Raw genomic sequence first — 26,738 nt, forward strand, 5'->3', positions numbered from 1 at the left:
TACGTGAGGTCAAGAGAGCAGAGCAGGCCCGGGAGGAGAAGCCAGGCCTCCCCAAGTCTGACACTGGTAGGTACTACCTCCCCACCATGTGCTCCCAGTGTCCCATAGCATCTCGGGGCCACCTTCACCTTTCCCTCCCACCCCCACCTGCAAGTATCAGGAGCTTCTAGAGGCCTGCTCCCACTGTCTTCCAAATGCTTATATCTGGTCCCTGTTGTTTACTCCTTACAACCTTGACCTTAGTCATTCATTCAAAACATACTCTCTGAGCACCTGCAATATTTCCAGCACTTCCAAGGCATTGGGGATACTGTAATGAACAAGACCAATGTGGTCTGACATCCTGGGGGAGGCAGGGGGGTAGAGAGAGACTTCAGGTAATAAACAAGAAACGTCAAGTTGCAAGAAGCACTACGATATGAACAAAACAGGCCAATGTCATATAGAGTGGCAGGTTAAGTTATATGACCAGCAATGACTCTCTGGAGGTGATCTTTCGGCTAAGACCTGAAGGATGGCTAGGGATCCAGTGTTCAGGGAGGAAAGCATTCCAACAGAAGGAATAGTAAGTGCAAAGGACTTAAGATAGGAAAAAACTAGGCACCTATTAGCCCCATTTACAGATGAGGAAGCTCAGCCCCGGTCACATAGAGAGCAACTAGCAGAAGGGGGATTCAAACCCAACTCTGTCTAAGTCCATGGCCTGTCCTCTTCCCACTTCATTGCGTCTTCCTGGGCAAGGGCCACAAGTGCAGTGACCCCAATGGGTGGCCTATCACCCTGGACATAGCAGTCTCTCTGGAGTTAACCCCAGGCTTCCTTCCATCCCCATCAGCCACACCAACCTCCCGAGGTCCTCGCACTGCTTCAGATCCGCTTGCATTTGTATGTGCTGTTCCTCTCCTCGTGATGCCCTCCTCTCTTCCTTGACCAATTGTTACCTTTCCTCCTGGCCTTTGAGAGTGACCTCATCGGCAAAGCAAAGCCTTCTGAGATACTCCAAGAGAGAAATAAATGCATCCTTCTGGACTTCCGTAGCACATGTCTTCATTTTGTTCATTCATTCATTCATTCATTCATTCATTCATTTATGCATTCATTCAGCAAATATGTATTGTGGACCTTCTACATGCCAGCCATTAAACAGAAATTCCAAATCTGGAGAGAAGTACCACAAGAGGAGAATTCTCAGGGGCCGTGGGAGCACACAGTGGGGAATGCCACACACCCCAGATCTTCCCTGGGCTGGGTCACACAGCCCCGGAATTAGCTGTCTGCTTGCCAAGCTCCCTGATTTGGGTATTTTAATCTCATCTGCCTCCCTAGCATCTCAGCACATTTCCTGCCCCAGAGCAGATATGCATTTGGATGCATGCATTTAGATTTTTGTACCAATAAAGTAATTCATTTTATAGAGCACCTACTATGTGCTGGGCACTATTTTAAGTATTAGAAATACAATGTGAACACAACAGACCAAAATCCCTGCCTTCATGAAGTTTAATTCGGGAGGGGGGGGGGAAAGAATGTAATTGAATGAATGATTTATAGTCCTAATTAATGAATGAACATGATGAGAAGAGGAAGAACAGGAGCAGAGAGCGAAGAGGCAGTAGAATGTAGCAAAACTACATGCATGACCAAAGCAGAATTCTCAGTCTCCCCATGACCTGCACACAACCCCTGTCCAGCCTTCTTCCTCAGAGCGGCTGTCTCAGTGACGCTCACCAATATGTATTAATTTTCACCCAACATCCCTGAAGACCTCCACTTCTTTCCATCCCCATTGTCGCTGCTGGTCCAGGCCACCACTGTCTATTGCTGGGAGCCCCACTACAGCGGCCCTGCTGTTTCTCTGCTTCTGTGTTCACTTCTCATATTCCCTGTCCCCCCAGCCTCCTCTGGGTTGCTTCTTATGCTCCAACCTCCTTTCCATGGCCTCCACGTTCTTAGCCTAAAACATTTCCCATCATTGTCTTTAGATCAGCCATACTTAGCATGTTTTCCCTAAAACTGGCCAATCATCTTTTTGTATCTGTGCATCCTTTTAAACCCAGGCCCATGCTGTTCCCTCAGCCTAGAATGCTCTTCCTCTTCTCAGCTCCTCTTCACCCTCTCACCCCTATCCTGGCCTAGCTAACTCTTTCTCATTCCTGCATCTCAGTTTAAATGTCTTGTCCTCGAGGGAGGATGTCCTTCACCCCCTAGGTTGGGTTTGGTCTCCATCACCTAACATTCTCCTCACCTCAGTGTGGCTATTCCTTACCTGTCCACTCCTCCTGCTTGTCTTCAGGTCCTTGGAGGAAGGGACCATGTCTGTCCTGCTCAACATCCCCAGAGATTAGCATGGTGCTGGACACATAGTAGGTGCTTGTTTTTTGAACCAATAAATGAACTGTGGGACTTGGAGCTAGCAGAACTTGAAGCAGGGCAAAATGTTCAAATCTCTACTCTTCCAGTTAACTCGATATATGAGCCTCTGCTTACTCACCTGCAGGATAAGATAGTAGTCTGCATTGACAGGGTTGTTGGAAAGGTAAGGGTAAGAATCTCTGAAAACACCCAGCACCTAGAAGTTACTCCCTAAATTCTTGCCAAGCCTGTGGATGAGAAGTAAATAAACTTGGTGTAATATCCTTATTCAGAAAGTTTGTGTCTTGGGTCAAGGCACAGTGAGTAAGACATAGGTTCTTAGGCTTGGCTGCTGGACTAGAATCCCAGCTCTGTCACTCACTAACTGGGCAGCCTCAGGTCAGATACTTACACCATTACGTGTCTTGGTTTCCTCATCTGTAAAATGGGAATCATGATCGTACATGTCTCATAGGGTTATAGTGGGATTCAGCCTAGATCCGTGCCTGGCATGTTGGCTTCTGTTATTGTTATTACCATGTGATGCTGACAAACACACCGTAAGGTTCCTCCCATGGTCCTCCTTGGCAGATGAAGAGAGGTTCCCAGAGAGCGCCCTAGTGTCCTAAGAGACTGCCCAAGGTCAAAAGTGAGGAAATGGCAGCCTTGTGCTTCAAGGCCAGGTCTGCTGCACCCAAATCCCATGTTATTTCCACTCCATCAAAGAAGGAGCTCAAAATAGGCTGTGGCATTTCGGCTAATTTCCTCTAAGCCCTTCCCAAGTAACCAACCACAGGCACACAAAGATGCTCCCCTAAGAGCACCCATTCAGCAGCTGCTAAGTACGTGTGCCCGGTGGACCCAAACCATGTAATGGGGCTCACGCTGAGCCAGCTTTTCCCAGGCAGCCTTGCCGGGTCTGCAGAAGGGACCTGAGGAGAAGGCTAGGTCGGGGGGGGGGGTGCAGAATAGGAGTTGGAGCGAAGGATGCTGGAGACCAAACCGGACGTAAAAGTGGGGAGAAGAAATGAGAGGCAAGCCACATTTATTGAGCAGCTACTGCGTTCCAGGCACATTACCCATCTCATCCTATAATCACTCGGCCATTGCTATCAAGCATCGGCTATGTATCAAGCCCAGCGCAAGGTCCCCAAGACATCATGGGGAACAGGACACAGGTATTGGCCTCACAGGGCTCACAAGTCAGAGAGATGATGCATGCACAATGAAGTGCTAGAAGTGGGACGGTAGAGGCAGCGGTGAAAAGCAGGCAGTAACTAGGAACAACTCCAGGAAGGAGGAAGAGGCACGTACCAACGTGTTTATTTTACATACGGTAAAACTGAGGTTCTTGTTTGCGGTCCTGCAGTTAAGTAGCAGAGGCTAACCTGTGGCCCCAGGCCTGTTCTGTCTCCAGAAGTCTGCTCTGTCCACACTGATGGCCCAAAGCTGTTATATTCCCTCCAACCCCCTTTCCTCCTCTCCGTGATTATCCAGCCAGGAGATTAATCACATGCTGCTAAGGCTACAGCTACAGTCAGTGGCTAAGATGTCACCAGCTTCTGTGGTCAAACAGAAGTTTCTGGGCCTCTGGGACTGATTCCATTTGAGCAAAAGATTCAGGGGTTGGTCGGTAATGGGATGGGTGGATAAGAAGGAGGGCTCTATCTCTAGTCTGAAGGGACTTCTTGGACAGGTCAGAGGCAACCAAGGTGACAAGCGTAGGAGATGGCAAGCTGCTCAGGCTTGTGTGGCTTCAGCCAAGCCTCTCTCCACTCCCCCACCCCCAAAAAGGCCTAGCACATCTAAGGGGCCTTCCTGCTTGCACTTCGCTTTTTCCTTACAGACCAGAGCCAAAAAAAAATCACCCACCTGAACCACTGGCTGGACTTGCTAAGTTCCCTGCTCAGTGGATCAGCACATCAGCCCTCTCCCCTCCCAGTTCCCATCCCTGTCCTCACAGGACAAGAAACAAAACTGGAGAAAGCTTCAGTCTGCAAATGTCTTGCTATACCCTAAAGGTAACTTAGCAAAGGTTGCTGAAATTGTGCTTCTGTTCTCCAGACACAGGGACCGTCTCCCACATGCCAGGAGCATAGCAGTTGCCCCTCGTAGGAGTCCTTCCCTTCTGAGAAAGGAGCGGAGCATGAGAAAAGGAAGTTTTATGCAGGGTGGAAAAACAGGTCACTTTTCTACACCAACAAGTATGCACTGGTTATACCTGCAGACCAACTCTCAGCTAAGGGAAAGAAGTTAGACAATGCAAAAAAAAAAGTCTGTTTTTAATTCAGCCGTCTATTACATACTCTGTGATAATCACCAAATCACTGAGAAATTGTCAAACAAATGATCTCAAGACAAAAATGGAGGGAAAGAGAAGAAAGTATGGAATAACTGAGTTATGCAATTAAAACATCTGTAAACCCCAACAGACCCACCAGACTCACATCTCTCTCTAGGCTCCTCCCCCCCAAAATGAAAAACAGCACCTACATCATGCCTCATGTGCTCTCCCTCACTTAACTACGAAATTGATCAGAGAAAAATGTAATCAATAGCAGCAGGAATCTGATGGGCTTCTTTCTCCAGGAGTCACATTAAGGAAAAGTTGCACATGTAGAAAGAAGAGGTAGTGCTGTAATTAACCCAGGATAGCATTCTGCTGAGGAAGGGGTTGGGGGGGAGGGTTGTGATGTGTTTCAGTGTTCACAGCAGGGAGATTTTTATCTCTTCCGATCCAGTTTATGAATGACATGGAAACTTAGAAGGATTCACATTTCTCCCACTTCCCCTGCAAACATGTTCATCCCTGAGATGGAAATCATTGCCCAAGCCCCAGCCACCAGCCACCCTTTTGCACCCCCTTTTCCATGAATAATCTTTCCAAAATGTCTGCTTGTAGGAGCAGATTCAGAATTTCACGGAGAACTACAGAGACACACACACACAGTGCACAGCACACCCCCTGCAAGCTGGAGAGAGACAAAGAGACGAGAGAGGAACGACCAAAAGGAGACACGGCTAACATGCCAGTAAAATAAAACAAAACAAACCCCCGAAACAGCGAAGTGAAAACACATATAGATCCTGTTTGTATTACCCATCCAGGCTATATTTTCACCGCTTCCAGGCAGAGAAACGGCGGGTCGAAGTTTTGTGCCCATCTGACTGTGATGGGAGGGTTGTATTTGAAGCTCTGGGCACGTAGAGATGGAATGAGAAGGAGGCTGAGCTGGAAGAAACACCAAGGGGGGAGGGCAGGGGAGAGAGAGTGAGAGAGAGAGAGAGGGAGAGGGAGAGGGAGAGGGAGAGGGAGCGAGCTATCTCTAGCTACGCCTTCCTCTGAGCTCCGGGAGCCCAGGAGAGCGCTCATTTTAGGACTGGGGAGAGGGGTAAAAAGAGGAAAGGCAGCCCCCCCGCTCTGCCCTGGCCTTGCCACCCCCGAAGGGAGGGAGGACTCCGGCCCAGCGCCCCCCTCCTGGCGGGCCGCCCAGCGAGCCGGGGAGCGCGCGGAGCGAGCGGCGCAGGGAGCTGTCCAGTTCAGCACCACCCGGTAATGCAGTAGGTGGGAGCGCCTCCGCCGGGGGCCGAGCGGGCAGCGAGTGGGGGGGCAGGCGGGCGGCCCATCCTGCAGCAAGACGCCGGCTCCCTTGTTTCCAGGAGCTTTGCAGATAGGGGGAGGGAAACCCGCCTCGATTCTTCGGAAGAAACCCCCTCCCTCCCCCACTTCGCCAACACTACCCCCGCCACCAACAATAACCGCCGCCGCTGCTCGTCCTGCCGCCGCCGCCGCCGCCGCCGCCGTGCCTGCCCGCCCTGCTGCCGCCGCCGCCGCCGCCGCCGCCGGGGCAAAACCATGGAAGGCGAGACCCCCGCACCTGTTCAGCTGAGATCAAGGGCTTACAGAATACTGGGAAGTCTGGTCTGAAACGAAAGCGCCCGAGACCACCCCCTACCCCCCGCCCCGCCAAGGAAGAGAACTGGCGAAGCAAAGGATTTTCATGGCGCAGGCCGCAGAGCCGAGCACGAAGACTGAAGGTTGCATCCCGGCTTTTACAATCTCTAACTGTCTAGGTCCCGACCATGAGAGATTGTGTTGAGAATGCGGCTGTTCCCTGGTTCACTGTGGAAGCCATCTCCAAATTAGCTATCACATATGGAAACTGGAGACCGGAATTTTAGGAAAAGAGATTAAGGCATCTCACTTGGGGGGGTGGGGGGGTGTCTTTTTATTTTTTTCCTTTTTTAAAAAAAAAATTACTGCAACTGGAACAGTTTCTGATCTCAAAAGGCAAGCCTCTCTTCCCGTGTGATCTTTATAATTTACACTCTTTTCCGTGAGCTTTCTTACCTCCCTGTTTTTATATCTCTCCATAGTCTCTAGTCACACATATATCCATTATATTAGTAGTGGAATTATTTTTATTTATTTATTTTTTGCTTTAGTACTCGCACCCTCACACACACTCTCCCGAGAACCAGAAGTCGGTTGGGTGTTTATATAATGAAGAATTATGGGGCTGTTTGATCGAGGTGTTCAAATGCTTTTAACCACCGTTGGTGCTTTCGCTGCCTTCAGTCTGATGACCATAGCTGTGGGAACCGACTATTGGCTCTACTCCAGAGGGGTTTGCAAGACCAAAAGTGTCAGTGAGAATGAAACCAGCAAAAAGAACGAGGAAGTTATGACCCATTCTGGATTATGGAGAACCTGCTGCCTAGAAGGTATTTGATTTCCCATCTCCTCCCCCTCTCCACTTCACCCCTCCCCTTCTCACTCCCCCTCCCCACCCTCCTCCAAATAAGTCCCCTTTACATTCCACCATTTTCTTACTTCACTGCTTCCACCACAGATCAAGGTTGGTTGGGTTAGTTTCAGAGGAAAGAAAATCAATAAGCAGAAACCATACTCAACTCTCAAGCCTCCACCACCCCCCCTTCCCCTAAACCTCTTCATTGGAATAATCTATGATATGATGAAAACAACAAGAAATTGTCTTTAAAAGTCGAATGAGCTCTGCCTGCTTTGGAATCATTAGGATTTGCCATTTGGTGTAGCATTGCCGTCTACAAGGGGCGAAAATAATTGCTTCTCTCAATGCTGTTCCTCTTTTCGTAATGAAGAATTCGAAAATGCTCTTCCTTTCCCCCTCCTCCTCCCCTTACTCCCCAAAAGTCCCAGACACATCATCATCTGCAAATCTCCTTTTAAAAAAAAAAATCTGTTGTTTCTAAGAATCCTTATTTGGTAAATCCTAATTATTCCAAGATCTCAAGCTGAGTTCAAGAGCATTTCGTAATGTCTATGAGCCACACATATCTTTCGGGGCAACTGGCTGCGTGTATGTGTGTGCTTTAACGTTTACAAAGTCTAAAAATACATACGTCTCTCACAGGAAACAAGCCCAAGTTCTAATAAACAGCAATTGACTTGCAGGTTAGGCTGAGAACCAGTTCACATCCACGCAGAGTGACATGCCTGCTATCCAGAAGCAATACAGTCAGCATTGAAGCCAACTTGAGCATCAGACATTGTGCAGGGAGGCCGGGAGGGAGGCAAGGGCTTGGGGAGCTTGAGGGGGGGAAGGGGGGGCAGTGGACCAGGGGTATCAGCTGTTTGCCTTGATCTTGCAGGGTCACTGAGACATGTGTGTCTGTGCATGTGCTGTGGGCCAAGGGGTCCCCACAGTGTAAAGCCTGGGAGATCAGGGTACAGATGAAGGCATGTGTTTCTGAGATACATTAATAAGCCCAGAAAAAAAAACCCAAAAAGCAAAAAACTCCTGCAGGTCATACAACCTGCATTTAGCAACAGACTTGAATATGAGGGACTGCATTTGAATGGCTATATATATATATGTATCCATATCTGTATGTACAGGCTACAGCTACCCATAGAAAAACGTGAACAGAGAGATACATGTTTCTGTGCAGAGAGAAAGGGTTATGTGCTTTGCTTCTGACATGAACCAATGCCGGAGGCCGTTTGAGGCAGCGCTGGCAAGCGGGGACCGCAGGATTGTTTGTTAAGCTCAACATGGGATAGCGATGCAGGGACTTGAAGCCAGGAGATGGGGGAGAAGAGAGGGAAACGGACGGGAGAGGGAGAAACTGATGTGGCCCCAGGGTCTAACCCAAACTGAGCAAAAGCCGCTCTTTGGGAAATGGTTATGTCTGGGAAAGAGCACCAGTTTCGTGCCCCCCTCCCAACATTCTTGGTGCAAACGGTTGAGTGATGGCTGAACATGTTTTGAATAGCTAAGTGACTTCATTGAGCGATGGTCTATTTGACGCATACTGCATTTGGTGCCCTTTCTCAATCCAAACCGCTGCCTTGAACATAGTCTGCAGAGGAGCTGTATGCTGAATACTCTATGCTCTTCCCCAGCCAGAGAATCAATATCAGGAAATTAATAGGGACTGTTTTAAACACACCCGTCCTTAAAAAATGAAAAGCCTTTCAAGCAGCTTGTCATTAACAGTGGAAAGGCTTCCATTTAATTAAACATTTATGGCAGACTTCTATTCCAAAAGAGAAGAAAAGCAAAGTGAATGAGAGTTGCTTTAGGGAAATGATCATAGTAGCAATTTGCCTTCCTTGGGTTTTAGTTAGATGGGTGGAGATATGCAGCCAAGAAATTAGAGGAAAGATGGAATATGATTTTAGGAGAAATATACTCAGAAATTGCTAAGTTGGTATAAATATACTTGTTATCAGGGTTTTACTTGCAAATTCTTCATTCTGTGATCTCTGAAACATTTTATAATTCCCAGAAGGCAAGAGGACTAGAGGTGGCTTTGGATCACTTGTATATTAAAAGGCTGAAGTATTTTCATTTAAATTCCATCTGTTTGGTGCCTACATCCCCAAATGTGCTGCCCACCCCCTTTAACTTTCTCTCCACGCTGCACCCTCTGCCACCCTCCAACCCCCCCACAACCATCCCTAAAAGGGTTAGGATTACAACACTTTCCCAAGGGTTGTGTGATGTGCACCGGAGCTGTGGGTTTGGCCCCTCTCCCAGGCCTGGGGCCTCCGGGCAGTGAGGGGAGGGCTGGGGCAAGCTCCCTTCAGGATGCTATTCCTTTTCCACTTGTGGCCAAAGCACAGGCAGGAAGGGTGGGTGCTCGGGACCCTAGTTCAACCTGGCCTTCAATTTCTAAAGCATCTGTCCCTGTGGGGCTTTGTGGGCCTGGGACTGCCTTAGGAAGTTGGGCTTTGGCCACTTAGGAAGTGGTTTAAAGACTTTAAGCCACTTATTTTCAAAGACTGCACTGATTTCCGAAGACTGTAAGAGCACTTATTTCTGAAGGTTGGCACAGATGGTTCTCGTGGAGTGTTCCTATACTCGCTTTCTGGAGCATTCAAAATAGGGTCAGCCTTTATGGAGATCATGTTGTCAGTGCTTCACCTGTCCCCCAGTCTATGTTTTGTTGTGAGAAATGGGACTTTCAAAAAAGATTCCACCATCACCTCTGTATTGTATTTCCTGCCCACACCCCCCAAAAAAGTTGTGAACAGACTTCAAATCTCCCCAAGATGCTGCTGATAACTCCAGATAAAAAACAACCCTGTCTGCTTCTGATCTCTTCCGCTTTCTGGTTTTCACTCGGGCTTTTTGTCGCCTGAGACGCTTTTTCTTCCATTCACTTCTTGATGAAAATAAAAATCAGAAAATATTTCCCTGCCTCTGTTGCTGCTTTTGAAGTGTACCAGTCTGCTGAAGAAGGAGGAGGGACAGGACCACCTGTTAGGGGTTGACACCCAGCAGCAGAGGAGAGGAACCAAGAAGAAGCCACAACCTTTATTATTTTTCCCTCTGCAGAGTGAACAGCCGAGTCTCTGTATGTGAACCTGAACTCCCTAGCAGACTGGGGGTCCTTAGTGGGACTGACGGGGTGGGATGGGCTGCATGTGGATCCAGGTATGTGGAGCCCGATAGGAGAAGTCCTTGAACTTTTCAGGAAAGCTGCGCTAAGAGCCTCCGAATGGAGAGATGAGTTGGCCCTTTCAGGGAACAGTTCAATAAAATCCACAACAGGACCCGAAAGCATCGCTTCTGAGCGAGGCATCTCTGGGCCGTGCTGTGCCTTGCTGCTCAGGATATTAACCTCAGTTGTCACCTAAAGGAATCATTGTCTCCAGGGGCAGCAAGAAATTCACTCTGTGTTTGTTCTCTCCTGCGCCTCCCTCCCCTCTGTCCGGCTCCACGGCTCCCCCAGAGGATTTCCAGCCCTGCAGAGGAGGAGTCAGGAGCAGTACAACGCGCCGTCGGTAGCAGAACCCGCCCTCCCTCTCTCGCCCCTTTCCTTGCTGTGAAGCAGCGCAGAAATCGTCTTCTCTGTCTCCACTGTTACATTCTCTCCACTGAATTTCCGATTTCCTCTTCCATCCACGGCTTCTCCCATCTTTGCTTCCACGTGCTGCTTGCTCACGGTGGCTCTGCAACCCTTGCTACCTCCCGACTCTCTTTGAGCAAGAAGTGTCTCAATTTTCCTGAACTGTCTCTGTCAAGTTGATAGTTGCATACCCTTTGCGAGGTGGCGAGGGCTCCACGCTGGGTTCAGCCGTGCCTCTCTTGTTCTCCAGAAGGAAAGTTCTCCCTATTTTAGGGATGCCAACAGCCTTTCCCAGATAATCTACCTTTAAGTGTGGATGAGCTGATTATGGAAGTTCTTAATGGGCCATCGCATGATATACCTAATCACTCCAGAATTCCCAAGATTATTTGACCCTTTGTAGGCACTTTGCACACAGTAGGTACATAAAAATATTTATCAATGGATTGATTTCAAAATTCTTCAAATTATTTAAATGAATTCAAACATCATAAGGACATGTGACAAGCGAGTAATGAAGAAAGGAAGAAGGGGGTGAGGAAGTCAGGAATGTTGGTTTGTTCTTCCTGGTGCATCTTGTTTAAAAGAATAATAACAAATCACAAAATTCATTAATTCAATTCAGAAGGAGTCTGTCATTAGGGTTGTGTGGCTCCTAATGGGCTAGTGGAAAATTATCAGTAGACTCAGTCTCTGCAAGTGAGGAAAAAATAACCAATTGATTTTCTCCCCTTTTCCGCTTTTAAAGTACACCAAAGTCCACTTGGATTGTAATAGTCCCTGGAATAGACACTTTGGGTAGAGAGCAGACATTATGGACCATCCCCATTTAGGTGCCTCAGAATCTTCTATTCTCTAGCAAACCTCTCCACCCAGTTCCCAGGACCCTGAGAATAAATAGTCCCCAAGGTCTTAGGTTCTGACCAGCAGTTTTCCATAGAGCCAAGCCCCACATTCCTAAGCATCCTCACCTGGGAAGGCAAACTTGAACCCTTTACTGAAGAACAAACTCTGCGAGTCCTTGCCCACTCACACTGCCCTTCCCGCCCCCACTGCCCTTCACAGCTGAGCAGAACTAGGCACACAGGAGTGACATCACACACCAAGGCCATATGGGCAGAGCCAGAACTTGAATCCAGGCCCCTCGCTTCCACCCTGCAAGCCTCCAGAGGGCTCTATGCACATACCCTGGCCTACTGTGTGGCCTTGTGCTCAAATTCACTGCTAGCACTGGATTTTATTCTGTGTCCCATTAAGCGTCCCCCATCGAGGGCCCAGCCTGAGCCTGTCAGGAAATCTGGGTTCTGACCCACCTGACTCTCCAAACGCCACTCACTCCAGCGGCCCTGTGCTTTGAAGAGAGACAGTTCTGCCAGAACCCCCTCACTCCCACGAGGCGGAAGGAATGCGACACTGAACTTCAGGCCAGACCCACCACGTGCCTCTTTGGGCTTGCCCTTTCATTTTCGGAAGTGTCCTTAACGTAAACTATCCATTGGTTTTATGTCCGCAAGCATTTTTCAGAAAACAGCAAATTTAGGTCCCCTGTAGTCATGGAAGTTTCCAGGGGAAGCTTTGTGGCGTGGGGTGTAGTTGAAACAATTTTACAGCCACACGGACCTGGGTTCATTCCAAGCACTGCAGCCTGGGAGATCCGGGGTAGGTTCTCTCACCTCTTCAAGCCTGTTTCCTTCTCTGTGAAAAGAAAGCCAAATAGCTTTCTCACAGGGTGGTTTCTCTGACTGACTTGTCTGCGGTTGCAATCAACAACCCCAACCTGTACCCCTCCTACAGTCCTCCTTACTCTGTCTTCTTTTTCTTTACAGAGTACTTACCACCTTCTAGCACAGTACATAGTCTCCTCGTGGTATTTGTTGTCTGTCGCCACCCCTGGACTGCGCGCCCCAAGAGGGCAGGGATTGCGGTCTGTTTTGCGCTTTGCTGTAACCATGGCAACTAGGACGTTGCAAGCCGTCAGCCTTTGTTGGGGCGTGAACGCAGGACGTAGGACGCGGTGGGGATTCAGACATGGCGGTCCCTTCACACCGTCAGAGGATTGTTCTTTCAGTGGTACACGGTGATCAGTGGTGGCAAAAGCATCCTTTTTTTTTTTTGACATTCCAGAAACTAGTGAGCTTGACACAGAGGAGGGCCAGAGGGTGGGAGAGAGAGGGAGAGAGAGAAGGGAGAGCAGTGTTCAACACACAAGGGATAAGAATAAGGAAAGATAACAAAAAGGAAAAGTGTTTGGAGAAAAAATAAATGCCTGAGAAGGAAGTGCTGGGGGGTGAGCGTCCTCTAAATAGATCCTGGCGGAGCTTTCCTGCCTCCACATCGTCCAGAGCGGCTGTCACAGAGATCCTGCGGGAGAGCTTCCCCTGAGCGTTCACTTTCAGGTCAGGCGGGAGGAGAAGATACCGGACGAATGATGCAAAAGATTTTTAACCTGTTCAAAATTCGATGGTTCCTTTTAGCCTCAGATATAAGTATTGTGGCCGAAAGACCCATATTCAAATGATATATGCATTTTCAGTTTCTGGGTTAGTTTATAGGTACAGATCAGGCCATTCCTTCACTCATTTATTTGTTAAATCTTTGATGAAGTTCTGCAAAGCGCCAGGTTGAAGTCAGGATGGGAAGTGGCTCCTTTCAGGGTCACAGCCCTCAGTCCTTAGAGCCTACTGGGAGAGAGAGGCCCTAATTCAAAGAATATGTATACACACATATATGTAAATTACAACCATGATAAGCGTTCTCAAGGGAGGTCGCATGGGACTGTGAGTTCAGAATATCGAGATGGTATCTAATCAGAGAAGGCTTCCCTGAGGAGGGGACAGGAGAATGAATATCTGAAGGAGGAGTAGGAGTTAATTGGGTGAAGAGAGGAAGAAAGGCCATTCCAGGTCAGAGGGCAGCAAGTGCAGAGATCAGTGAGGAAGAGCGAGGCGAGGCCTGGGTGAAGGCTGGTGGCTGGAAAACAGAGCTGGAGGTGGGTCTGTAGTGGGGTGACAGTGCTGGATGGTATGGGGACAGGGGTGCAGAAGTAGTTTAAGTCCCAGAGGTGTGTGGCCTTGTTAGTCTTGTTAAAGAGTTTTGTTCTTTGACTTTTGGCTTCTTGCTTATAAGCTGTGTGACCTTGGACTAGTTAATTTCATCTCTGTGCCTCCTTTGTGCCATCCGTTTAGTGACCGCCCCTAGGGTCATTGTGAGGATTCGAGCCCCGCTCCCTGCTCCTCCTGCTTCCATCCCAATCTGATCGTGCTGGTCTCTTTGGCCTCCAAACTCCCCCTGAGAGTACAGAGAAGGGAGGGAATAGATCGACTCAACTCCAATCAACAAAATTCAAAATCCACTCAGTGGAGGTGTTGACGGCAGGTGCCAGCCCTGTGCTAACACAGGAAGGCAGTGGTGAGCAGGCCCCCCATCCTGAGGACCATCCAGGTGAGTCCCCACAGGGGATCCCAAAGAACAGGCATCTCGCCAAACGGCTCCACTCCATACCAGACATTTGACAGAGCCTGTTGCCGCCTCTCCTCCCCCTCCCACAAGTTCAGAGAGATTCCTGGCATCTCTTCCAAACGGTTAGGATCATCGAGGATTTGAGCTGGAATTTGAATGCGGCTCAGTTATATCCAGCAGACTTTTTGAAAATAGGAATGAGAGAGGAGAGCTCTTCATCCCCAATGCCAAGAAATGCATGTCAACCGTTTTGGGATCGTTGGTGAGCTGCGTGGGCCTCGCAGCATTCTGGTCCTCTCTCCTGGCTACGAGAGGGCCTTCTTCTCCCACTTCCGTCTCCCCTCGGTTCCCAGGCACGATCAGTTATAAAGTGAACCATCTACTGAAACAGCTTTTGGGGGAGGAGAGAACGAACTTAATGGACACATCAATTGTAAAACACACTCGAGGTTCAGAAACCTTGAAAGCTAAAATATGTGCCTTAGAAGCATATGAAGATGCTAAGCTATCTTGCTGGCAGTGGGAAATGCAGGCAGGGTGCTCAGAGAGCCTGAGGGATTTCACCAGTACACAGCGAGGGCCTTCCCGTGACTCGGGGAGCAGCAGAAGGCAGAAGAGTGTGGTCCTACAGCATCTTTCTTGACAAGGAAAAGGGTGACAGTGGATCTCTATCCAACAGCCGTTCCCTGAGCAATGGCAGGTACTGTGTGAGAGTCTAGGACAGAGTCAAAGGCTCAGTCCCTGACCTCGGGCAAGAAGGACTTCTTGTCTAGCACTGAAGACACAGCAGTAAACAGACTATGACGACAGCACAGCACAAAACACAAGCACAGGGGATTCTGGGAGCACAGAGACGGCGGCGGGGGGCGGGGAGGCGGGTGCCGTGGGAGACCGGGTTCTGAAGGATGCGTAGGGGTGAGCAAGCTAGGGAGAGGAAGAGCACCTCAGACTGAAGGAAGGGCCAGGTGCAGAAACAGATGCCCAAGCTGCCATGCCAAGGGTCCCGCGCGGCTGGAAGGGAGAAGGCAGGGAGGAGTGAGCCTGGGAGGCAGTGGGGATGTGCTCCCAAAGGAACAGAAATGGCTCACAGGGCAGTATGTGTTTCAGCATGGGAGAAAAGGAGGCCCAGGAAGGCTCAAGCAAGGACAGCCAGTGGCTTTACCCATTAGCAAGCTCACTGGATGTTGAGGCTTTCCCGGAGGGCACCAGGGGTCGGCCGGAGCTGGTGAGCTTTACTGGGAAGGGGAGAGGCACAACGTGGAGGTTGTTGCAGTGAGCAGGTGACCTGCACAGAGTTGGTTGTAGTAAACAGAGAGAAGAGAGAAGATTATAAGGGATGCACAAAACAGGTGCATCGAGGTCTTCCCTTCTCTTCTGACTTCCCGGTATAACCGCCCCCCCTCCCAGCCCCCGCGGTTACAAAGATGCAGGAAGTCTCTGCTCAAATGTCACCTTCTCAAGGAGCCTTCTTGACTACCCTATTCTAAAGAAGCCCCCAGTCCTGTTACCCTCTTTCCGTTCCCTCTTCAACCTTTAACATTGACTTTTCCCTTCCTAGCATTTACTTGTCTGTGATCCGTGTCCCCCTATAAGACTGAATGCTCCAGGGGCGCCTGGGTGGCTCAGTTGGTTAAGCAACTGCCTTCGGCTCAGGTCATGATCCTGGGGTCCCAGGATCGAGTCCCACATCGGGCTCCCTGCTTGGCAGGGAGCCTGCTTCTCCCTCTGACCCTCCCCCCTCTCATGTGCTCTCTCTCTCTCATTCTCTCTCTCTCAAATAAATAAATAAAATCTTAAAAAAAAAAAAAAAGATTGAATGCTCCATGAAGGCGGGTGCCGCATCTGTCTTGGCAGACAGAGAGAGTGCTGAGGAGCCACACGTTGGATCAATGACTAAAGAAACAGCGCCTGCCCTCAAGGAGCTCCCATCGAGAGAGGGGACAGGCTCCTAAACAAAATCGCCCAGCATCCTCTTGACCAGTCTTTTCTCCTAGGCTTGGCCGGAACCCCTTTGTGAAAGACTCAGAATAGGCAGGTGATCCCCCTTGCGCCCTGCACCCTGGGAGGCTCTCTGGGGGCGGGGGTGGCTCGGGGCCACAGCTTCGGCATAAAGCTGCAGGAAGCTGATAAGCCACAGCACGCCTGCTCCCTCCCAGGCAGCAGTCACCTTTTCTCTCAATCTAAATCCTTGTTCCTTATCACCTGGCCCAGAGGCACTGCGTAGCAGCCCTGGGTCGGCTCTGAGGAGCCACCGCTCCTTTCCCTTGCTGACAGTCTTCATTCACTCTTCCCTGAACTTCCTTGACCTTGGTTAGTCTTCCGGCTGCTAACAAGAATGCCGAGGATTAGGTATGAGATCCCAGGTGCACGGTTGCTGGGGCCTCGTTGGACGGGGAATCAGCAACTTGCTTTGCTACCCCATCAACATGCCATTTAAATCCCCCAGCGCCAGCCTCTCTCTGGCCTGGCTGTGGGGCAAAATTCACTGGTGACTGGCTGCTGCTGACCCCGAGACCTTTATTCCGGTCTTGACCCACTGCTCTCCTCTCTCGCTTTCTCTGCATAAAGGATCATGCATTCTTTTCTGTCACTTCCGTCCCCACACCTCTGATCCTTCATCCTTCTTGAATTGTCCCTAAGGTTGGAAACCTTTCCCCCCAGTTTTCCTCCGATATATTTTGCAAAGGAGGTAACCCTGACATCACTTTGAAACTCAAAATAACTAGAATAATAACAGCTAATCACCCATTGAGTGCTTCCTTTGTGCTAAGCACTATTTAGATGCTTTTCAGAGGTTAGCTCTTATTTAACCTTTATGATTCTGAAGGTATATACGGCGATGCCCATTATCTCCATCTTAAGTAATTCACCCGAGGTCATACAGCAGAGCCCAAGCCGTCCATCCCCAAAACCTGTGCACAGCCTCCTGTTACACTAATTATATTTGCAATTTTCCCCTAGCCCCCAAATTTATAAATAAATATCTCAGAGAAGTTGAAGGCAAGGCTGAGCAGAAATTGCCATTTGTACTCCATGCATGATGAAGTCTTCAAAACTTCGGAGCGTCAGTTTGGATAGGCTCCCTACCCAGGACAGAGTGGGGAAAAGTGGCCGGGCTGCCAGTTTTTTCTCATTGCTTTGAGAACAGAAGAATGCCTCAAAATGCATGGACATCCCTCTCTCTGCAGTTCGTGGAGGGGGAGAGGGTGCATATACCCTCTCCCCCACCCTCTGCCAAGAGGGCCTGTTCCCAACCACATTCTGCTTGTCTCCAGGATTCGGCTAAATTACCACTTTCCCAACACCTCAGCTGCCTCCCACCTAGGTGACATCCCCTTCTTCTTTCCTCCCCCGGCGTCCACATATGCCTCTAACACATCTTCCATCTTCCCGTTGCTTGTTTCTGGTTCTGTCTCTACTTCTAGACCATGAGTTCCCTTAGCCACTTCATCAATAAAATTCACTGGGTTACTACGTGCCAAGTACCATCCTATTTAAAAAAGGTGAGAAGATGTGGCCCTGCCCTCCAGGAGCTTATGCTCTAGTGGGGGATATAGGGACACAAGCAAGCACACTCAGGGTGGGGACCTTGCTCCAGGAAGAAGTGTGAGAGAGCACGGATTGTTCAGGGGACCACACAAGGTTTCTGGTATGGCTCGGAGGGGAGGTAAGGGAAGGTATTAGTACCGAGGGACAAGATTGGACAGAGCCCACATCGTGGAGGGACGGCTATGCTGTGCAAGGAGACCAGAGAGGAGATTGTCAAGAAGGGAACGACACGGTCAAACTCGCGCTTTGGGAGGATGGTTCAGGAAGTGGGGATGGGAAGAGGAGGAGGAGGACAGAGCAGGGACTCCTGGAAGGAGAGGATTGCACAGTCTGACAAGTGATGAAGCAGCTGACCCAGGGAAGGGGACTGACCCCAGAGGATCCACAGGACCTGGGGACTGTTGTTGAGGAAGGTGTGACAGTGAGTGACCTTGTCTGAAATGGGGCAAAGAGGAGAAATCTGCAGGGAGAAGATGGTACCTTTCATCTTGGATAGAGGGATTCCAGATCTGTGCCCCCCAGGCCTCGCCAGTGCCAGGCATGTAGTAGGAGCTCAGTGAGTGTTTGTTGAATGAATGAATGAGTGAAGAGAAAGACATAGAACATAGCTTTGCATCTAGAGATTAGGATACATATTTAATCTCAGATTTTCTCCAGCACCTTCATAATCAGAGGATATTCCAGCCAGGCCTGGGTTCAAATCCCAGCGTTACCCCTTACCAGCTAGGTAACCTTGGACAAGGAACGGCACCTCTCTGGCTCGATCTTCTCTTGTGTAAATGGGAAAAGTTGTATCCTGCCTGTTACGGATCACACTTCCTGACCTATAGCAGTTGCAAACAGTGACCTGCCCGGGAGTTGTGTGTAGCCCTCAAATCTTCCACACATGAACTTCCCTATAAAAATCCCTTATTTTCGGCTTCTCTTGAGAAAAACAGTCAGGTTTTTGTAAGCGCGGGGTCCCCTTCCTGTTTGGCCCCAGTTGGCAGGGGCGGGGCAGGCAGCAGACAGATGTCCCTCCAGGGGTTGCAGGGGCTCTGCAGTCCCCCAAAGTCCCCTCTGCTCCCAAGCGTCTTCCCTGGCTGCCCTGCCTCGAATGCCCAGCTCTTCTGATGCCAATGGCAAATTGTAGGCGGAGGCTGTGTCTCCCGATGGCCCCCAAGTGCTGGAAATGTAAGCAAACCAAGAGCAGCCCAGGCAGGGCAGAGCCACCAACGGAGTGAACCAAGCCGTGCCTCTGGAAATAAATGCATGGAGAGCCAGAGGTCCCCTGGCAGTGGCTGCTGACGGGGTTGATTCAGGGGGAAGACTAGCCTCACCGGCCCCCGTTCATAAAGCATCTCTACAGGAACTTGCTGCTTTTAAAGAGAGGCTGTCGCCCACTTTATGCCACCCCCATAGTTTCTCTTTCAGAGTTTGACATTTTCTGACCTTGACCCCCCAGTTCGGGGGGAAAGTGCACCCTGTCGTGCAGGCCACGTGGTGTGCTTTATTCAATAACTAAATGGCAGGCGCCAGGGAGTCAGCCCACATTATGGGGCCAGCGGAGAGAGAGCGGGGGTGTTGCTGGGGCACGGGGGGCACAGGGGATTCTCTACTTTTGGTGGTTGCCTCACAAAGCTTCATAGAGAAGAGGAAAATTTCCAGTCTTCGGGGGAGGGAGGAGGGAGGCGCCCTGCAATTGCTCAGAATGGATAGGATATGAAAGTAAAGCCATGCCGTTTGATCTGTGGGAATGGCCAAATTGGATCCCGCTTGACACATGTTGGATGTTTGGTAGGCAAGGCTCTGTGCTGATTCGTGGAGCTCAGACACCAGTCAGCTCCTGCGGAAGGGGGTCTGCGCTGATCCCCGCTGCTGACATCACCCATCCTCTTCCCAGCCTCTCCTGCCTACCTCATTGTCTTCATCATGCTTTCTGCTCTCTGAATTTGTCTAGAGTGTATATTATTTCTCTCCCAACCAGAATAGAAACTCTGGGAGACCAGGGTCCTTGGTCTGTCCTATTTACTGCCATAGCCCCAGGACTGAGATCAGCGTCTGGCACATAGTAGGTACTTAGGAAATGTTCGTTGGATGACAGAAGGCAGGGCCCTGCTCTGAAAGGGATGGAGGCCTAGCAGAAGAGACAGAGCCATACAAAAGCATGGGGGCCAGTGAGCTCAGGCACTGATAAAGGTGTGTGCATGGGCGGGATGAGACAACAACTGTATTTGGGGAGGTCAGGGAAGGCGTTCTCGGGAAATGCCCTTCACAGTGGGTTTTGGAGCATGAATAGGAGTTTGCCAAGGAGATCCAAAGAGAACGGCTCAAAGAAGAACATGACACCACCTGAGGCCGCCCCCGTGAGGATGATGCCAAGGACAGAGCAGAGGACCTCTTCTAGAGCAGCATTTTCAAACTGTGATGGAAACACTAACCCCCTGGGGGTCTTACTGACCCACAGGTGCCGATGCGGTGGGGTCCAGGCAGGGGGCTGAGATGCTGTTTCTAGCTCCCAGGTGAGGCTGATGTCACAGGTCTGCAGGCCACACTTTGAGAAGCAAGGTTTTGGAGCATGGCCAGAGGACGTGGATCTAAATCCTACCTCTGCCACCAGCCACCTGGGCCTGTTTGCTCACCTCTGAAAGGAAGATCGCAATCTTCCTCCGAAGCACTGAATAAGTTCAGAGCACCTGAACTTGGTAAAGCCATTAGTTTAGTCCCAGGCACTTCCCGTCAGTATGTTTCAGCTAATGTTGTTATTTAGGGTCAATGGTGGTGCCCACAGGTATGACAGGAATGGATGGTTTCCCCTGAGAGCTGATGGTGTTTGAGGGTCTCCTGTGTGTTGGGCCAAGTCCTAAGGACCACACATATGTCACCTTGCTTAGGCTACACAGCACTCTATGATGTGGGTGTTATGATTCTTATCTTCCCTATAGGAAATGGAGGGAGTGTATTAGTCTCCTATTGCTGCCGTAACAAATCACCACAAAGCTTAATGGCTTAAAATAACACCAACTAATCACCTTGCAGTTCTGGAGGTCAGGAGTCTGAAATTGGTCTCCCTGGATTGCAATCAAGGTGTCAACGGGCCTGTGTTCCTTCTAGAGGCTCTAGGGGTGAATCTGTTTCCTGGCCTTTTCCAGCTTCTAGAGACTGCCCACATTCTATTGGGGCAGAAAGGCTTCCTCCATCTTCAAAGCTGGCAGGTGCCAGACAGAGTCCCTCCCATGTTGCATCCCTCTGACTCTGACTCTCCTGCGTCCCTCCTCCACATTTAAGGACCCTCATGATTACATTGGGCCCGCCTGGATAATCCAGGATAATCTCCCTCTCTTTAAGATCAGTTGATTAGCAACCTTAATTCCCCCTTGCCATGCAATGTAACATATTCACGGGTTATAGGAACTGGGGTGTGGGCATCTTCAGCAGGCCATTATTCTGCCAGTACAGGGAGTGAGTGTTTAAAGATCCCCTAATGTCACAACCTCAGAATGGTACTCCTGGAAGGGATTTTAGAGCTTGTATCAGGAAGGATTAGACTTGACAAGTAACAGAAACATAAAATTAACAGAGGCTTAAATAAGACAAAAGTTTATCCTCTCTTAAGTAAACCAATCTGGAGACACGTAGTATAAGTTTGGTCTACAGGTGCCACAAATAGGTTAGCAATGCAGGCGCCTACCAGCTCCCTGCTCCACCATCCCTATGGTGTGGCCTTCAACCTCACAGTCTAGAATGGCTGCCAGAGCTCCAGCCACTGTCTTCACATTCCAGGCATCAAGGTGGAGAATGGCACAAAGAGACACAGGCAGAGGGCACCTGTCACATGGTTCTTAAGGAAATTTCCTAAAAGATATCACACAATATTTTTGCTTCGGTCACTGGCCAGAAGTGTGTCACCTGACCATACATTCACTATAAGGAAGTCTGGAAAAGATCCTCTTTATTCCAGGTTGAGGGAAAGTATCTAGCAGTATATCCAGGGAGCTCATCTAGTCTAGACCCTCACCTTGTGACCAAAGAATCTGAGGCCCAGAGAGATAGGGGATTCTGCCAGTGCCATGGAGCTAGCCAGCCACAGACCAGGAGCCGGATGCCCTGCTCCCTCCCAGCGTTTAGTGCAGAGCCTCCAGCACCCGGCTGGGCACTTAGCACATAGTAGGAGCTCAGTAATGCTTGTGGAACCAACGGGATTTTGCCATCCTGCAACACCAAAAAATTCCCTGTGGACCACATACTCTGCCTCTCTGTGGGCAGGGCCGCCTGCTCTCCTGGGTCTCTATCCCATTGCTCCTGCTTATGCCTCTGTGCACCCTCGGGTGAGCTCCGGGCTTCTCTACCTGTCCCACAAAGTCACATGGAAGGGCAGTAGGATCTGACAAAAGGGAGCCCTCAGATAGCACTGAGAAACAGAGGAACGGGGGCATCTGCTTGGAGATGGGGCTTTATGTCTGGGGTGGGGGGAGGGGTGGCCGGAAACGGTCTGGCATTCCTTAGTGGCAGTGTTCGTGCCGACACAGTGCAGTGGGGGATGGAAGCTGATCAAAGCCCGAAGCCAGGCGGCAACCCATCTCCCCACGGGCTGCAAAAGCCAAAGGTCGGGCATCTGCTGCCCTGCCAGTTCAGAAGTGCACAAAGATCGTGTACTTTCTCAGGCTTCTCTGTGTTCGAGTCTCTATCTCCTCAAGCAGGTAGTAAGGCCCTTGAGACAGGGGGCTGTCAGACCTGCCTATGTGCCCCCTTGCCCCGTGGGGTGCCTGGCACATGATGGGCACTTGGTCCATAAACGGGGGATTGTCTGATCAGTCAGAATGCAATAGCCAGTGTCTGGCACATAGTAGGCTCTCAGCAAACTGTTTTAAGGAAAGAAGGGATAAAAGGAAGAAAGGAAGGAAGGATGAAAAGACAGATGCAGGAAGGGAGGGATCCATTGGTCTGAGTCTTGGCTCGCCATGGAAGTAGTGGCTCGGAGAACAGGCTGCTCTCCCGGCCTCAGCCCAGCAAGAGCGGAGTCCCTCCCCCAGGACCGAGTTCACAGGAGAACAGAAGAACCTGGCCCGGTAAGGTCTGTTTCAAAGGGCCTCCCCTCTAGCTTGAGAACACTGTGCCTTTCGGCCTTCCCAGGGGGCCTCGGTGGCCATAGTGCCTGGCACCAGGGTTCCAAGGACATGGCCAGGGGCAGAATAGGCGGGGTGGCTGATGCCTGTGAGGGAAGAGTACCACAGGGGAAAAGAAGCCACCCCCACCCCATGTCTAAGACAGTGGCTTAAAAAGGGAGAGACTGGGAGAGCAGGAGGTGGGACCAAGGAACAAACGGGAAGCAGAAGCGCAGCAAAACGAGGTTGGTGTTGGGGGGAGAACATGCAAAGGATGGGCAGAGGCCGCTGGGAGGGAGGGAAGACGGCCGGGCATGGGGGCCATCCCCTCTCAGAGCAGATGGAACAGCGGAGCCAGAGGGTCCATGACAGTTGGTGGGAGGGAAGAGAAACAGGAGCAGAGTGAGGAGAGGGGCCTGCCTCACTCCAGGCAGTGACAGACACCCCGCTTCCAGCCCCGAAAACACTGCAGGAGGAGAATTCACCCAGACCCAGAGAGTTCAGAGAATAACCAGGCAGGGGAGGAATATTCCTGGACTGAGGGATGAAGCTGCAAAGCCTGTGGTCAGGACTGAGGCTAAAATTACAGGCCAGGCGACAGGACCGCACACCAGAGCAGCCTGGGACCATAGATTTTCCCTAGAATCCAACCACATCCTGCCCTAGTTTCTTCCCTGATTGATTAAGCAGCGCGATCCAGCAGAAAGAGCTCTGTTAGGGCATCAGACGGGCGTGGGTTTGAATCCCGACCAGCTCCACAACCCCGGGGAGGGGGGTGATTCTCTGCCATTTCTCATCTGCCACAGAACACAGGAATAATAATTCCTACCATGCAGTGGGTTACAAAATTTAAAATAATCTCTATAAAGGACTTGTACACAGAGTAGGGGCTCAAAAGATCATCGATGTTGCAAATCAAGATTTCCCAGCCTTCAGTCATTTGGGTACTGCCTTCATTACGTTTGCCGTATCCAGGTACCACCTATGTTGTTATTAATTGAATACTTCTCTAACTGATCCTGTTTTAGCCTCATCCTAAGCAATAATAGCCAAGGAATCACTCGCTTAATGCGCTAGTGAAAATTTTAACACACGTTAAAAATACTCCACTTAAATCTGTTGAAATGGTCATCCCTCTACCAACTAAATTCATCTCAGATACCACAACAGCCCATCATTCACTTCGCAAAAGCACCATTCTGACTTATAAACCATCCACCAGGTTTGGAAAATATGGAGAGACTGGTGTCTCCTCATCCCCATTACTCATAGGCTTTCTTCTTTAGTGATAGAGGGCCACTGGGGTGGAAAGCAAAGAGAAGGTCAGAGGCCAATCCACAGAAATTGCTTGGACTCCAAGAGCCTTTCTGTGGCATAGGGAACACTCAGCTCTTCGTTAAAATTTGACCCATGCTTACATCTCTGGAAGGACAATGGTGTGGACTACAGCCCAGAGAGAGGTCATGAGCCTATCTCTTTTGCTGACAGATGAGCCTGAGCTGAAGGACTTGCCCTCTGTCTTCCTGTAGGTCTTCACCCAAATGACTGAAGGCTGGGAAATCTTGATTTGCAACATTGATGATCTTTTGAGCCCCTACTCTGTGTACAAGTCCTTTATAGAGATTATTTTAAATTTTATAACCCACTGCGTGGTAGGCCTTATTATTCCTGTGTTCTGTGGCAGATGAGAGACGGGAGAGAATCTCTCCCCTCTTCCTTTCCTGAAAAGGGTCAGGAGATGCCCCCTCCCAAGACCACCTAAGGAAGAGGAATTAGCTCTTTCCTCTGCATCTACTAGAAGTGAAGGGATTTCTTTCTCCACCCTAGAGTCTCTCAAACATTGAGGGATTTGCCCCTAGTGTGAAGAAATGCTATGAGATTTCTCAGTAATGACTGTCCTGGGGGTGGGGGGGTGAGGCCCCAGCCTTGTAGTAATAGTAATGACTGTCTTGCATGACAGTAACGGCAGAAAGGATTTGGAGGGATCTAGGACAGGTTTGCAATTATGTGGGTTAGGACTCCAGGTGTTGGGTCAGAGCAGAGGAACACAGGTGTGTCCTTCCCTACCTTTGGTCCTGACTCAACCACTTGGTTTCACAGGTTCATCTATAGAGCATGCTCTTGAAATTGTAGTGTTGAACTTCACCCCGAGCATGTTTATCCTGAAGATCCAGCACTGTCTCATTACAGCCTAGACTGCTGAAAAGAGACAGTTATTTCTTAAACAGTTGAACAAATCAACACTATTAAAGGTATAAACTAGGGCGCCTGGGTGGCTCAGTTGGTTGGGCAACTGCCTTCAGCTCAGGTCATGATCCTGGAGTCCCGGGATCGAGTCCCGCATCGGGCTCCCTGCTCGGCAGGGGGTCTGCTTCTCCCTCTCCCGCTCCCCCCTCTCATGCTCACTCTCTCTCTCTCTCTCTCTCTCTCTCAAATAAATAAATAAAATCTTTAAAAATAAATAAAGGTATAAACTAATTGCTGGGTATTAACGTGGGGGGTTGGAAATAAATCACCATCTATGCAGCCATGAACAGAGAGGCTGGGAAAGACAGGATACCTCAAAGAAAGAATTGAGAGCAGTGTGCTTTCCCTTTGGAGGGGCCTGAGCTGTCATGAACTAGTTGGCTCTAAGAGCCCCCTTTGGGATGGCAGGCGTGGGGGAAGTAAGCGTTCTCACAATGAAGCTGATGGGATTTTAATAGCCAGACAGATGGCCTGAGAAAAAAAGGAAGATTTTTTTTTCAAATGAGGGAAAACACTTCCATAGCTTCCCTTCAATTAAAACAAAGTGAGAGCCCTCCATGTCGGGAAGATTTATCACCATTATTAGTATTGTCAGTTTGGAGGTCTTCTTTTTAATAATTGCACGATTAAGCATCAATAATAAAGTAGGGTAGTATTTTCCAACAAATTAGAGGGTGTAGCTGTCCACTGACTTTCAATGCAATTATTATCACTTTGGCTTCATTGGATTTCACAATTTAATAATGATCCCAAATAATTGTGTTGTTGCTCTTCTTATTTATACAATCAAACATTTATTACTTATTGGATTTTTTAGTGGCCATGCTCCTAGCAACTGCAGGTTCCACACAAGCCACCAGTGAGCAGCCAGCATTTCTCAAAATCTTGTGTCACAAAGCCTAGGAAGAGGAGGAAATGCAAAGAAAAGGAGGTCTTCAAAAAGAAAGAGAGGTTAGAGAGGGAAGGAAGAGAAGAAAACATCTACTGAGCACCACCCCCACCCCCGCCCCAGGTACTAAGGGCTTTTATTGTCTCCTCAGAACAACACGCAGCATCTGTGTTAGGGTCTCATGTAGCAGGGAGGAGACTAAGGAGCTCAGAGATTAAGTAAATGGCCCAAAGTGGCACAGCTAACAGGTGCAGAGGCGGGAGTCGGGTTCAGGGCTCCCTCTTCACCCTATTCACTCCAGCAGGGGGCTTCCTGCCCTGTAGCTCCTTCTCCAGGTATTACCACACTGTGAGAATCATCCCTGTCCCTGGAGATGGACTATCCAGAGGCTAAAAGGTAGCAAATCCACAGGGGAATCCTGCCTCCTGGTCTGCCTATATTACACTTCCCTAATTCAGTGATCCGATTCTCCTAATGGCTGAACATTGTAAAGATAAGCTGATGCTGGTCCCCAAAAGCATGCAGCCCAGGCATCCTTTGGCTGTACCAAAAATGGACACCATAGGGAGAGGAGGAAGGGACATTCCATAAGAAATGTACATGTACCAAGTGCATGTCTACCGTGGGCTGGATACTTTGGGAGTTACAACTGTACAGACCTTCTTTCATTCAATCCCTACAGTGTTTCCTGCATGGCAGTGATTCCCGTTGCACAGATGAGAGAACTGAGGCCAAAAGAAAAATGACCTTTTCAGGTTAGTTGTTGGTAGAATTTGGATTTAAATCCTGGAAACCCAGTGGATTCCAAACATTAGTAA

The 26,738-nt window shown here is 49.6% G+C and overlaps 1 protein-coding gene across 1 annotated transcript in view; it reads left to right on the forward strand.

Annotated features, from left to right (window-relative positions):
- The first annotated feature begins 6,781 nt into the window (after positions 1-6,781).
- The window catches only part of CACNG2 (calcium voltage-gated channel auxiliary subunit gamma 2), a 110,167-nt gene continuing 90,210 nt past the window's right edge, over positions 6,782-26,738 (forward strand). Inside the window, exon 1 of the mRNA XM_045866989.1 lies at positions 6,782-7,077. Within this exon, the coding sequence (XP_045722945.1) occupies positions 6,867-7,077 (211 nt within the window). The 5' untranslated portion in view covers positions 6,782-6,866. The remainder of the gene's footprint in view (positions 7,078-26,738) is intronic.

Source organism: Mirounga angustirostris, unplaced genomic scaffold (assembly GCF_029215605.1).
Source record: "Mirounga angustirostris isolate CCGP_5_RB_7025 unplaced genomic scaffold, mMirAng1.0.hap1 SCAF_5, whole genome shotgun sequence".
Classification (NCBI taxonomy): domain Eukaryota; kingdom Metazoa; phylum Chordata; class Mammalia; order Carnivora; family Phocidae; genus Mirounga; species Mirounga angustirostris.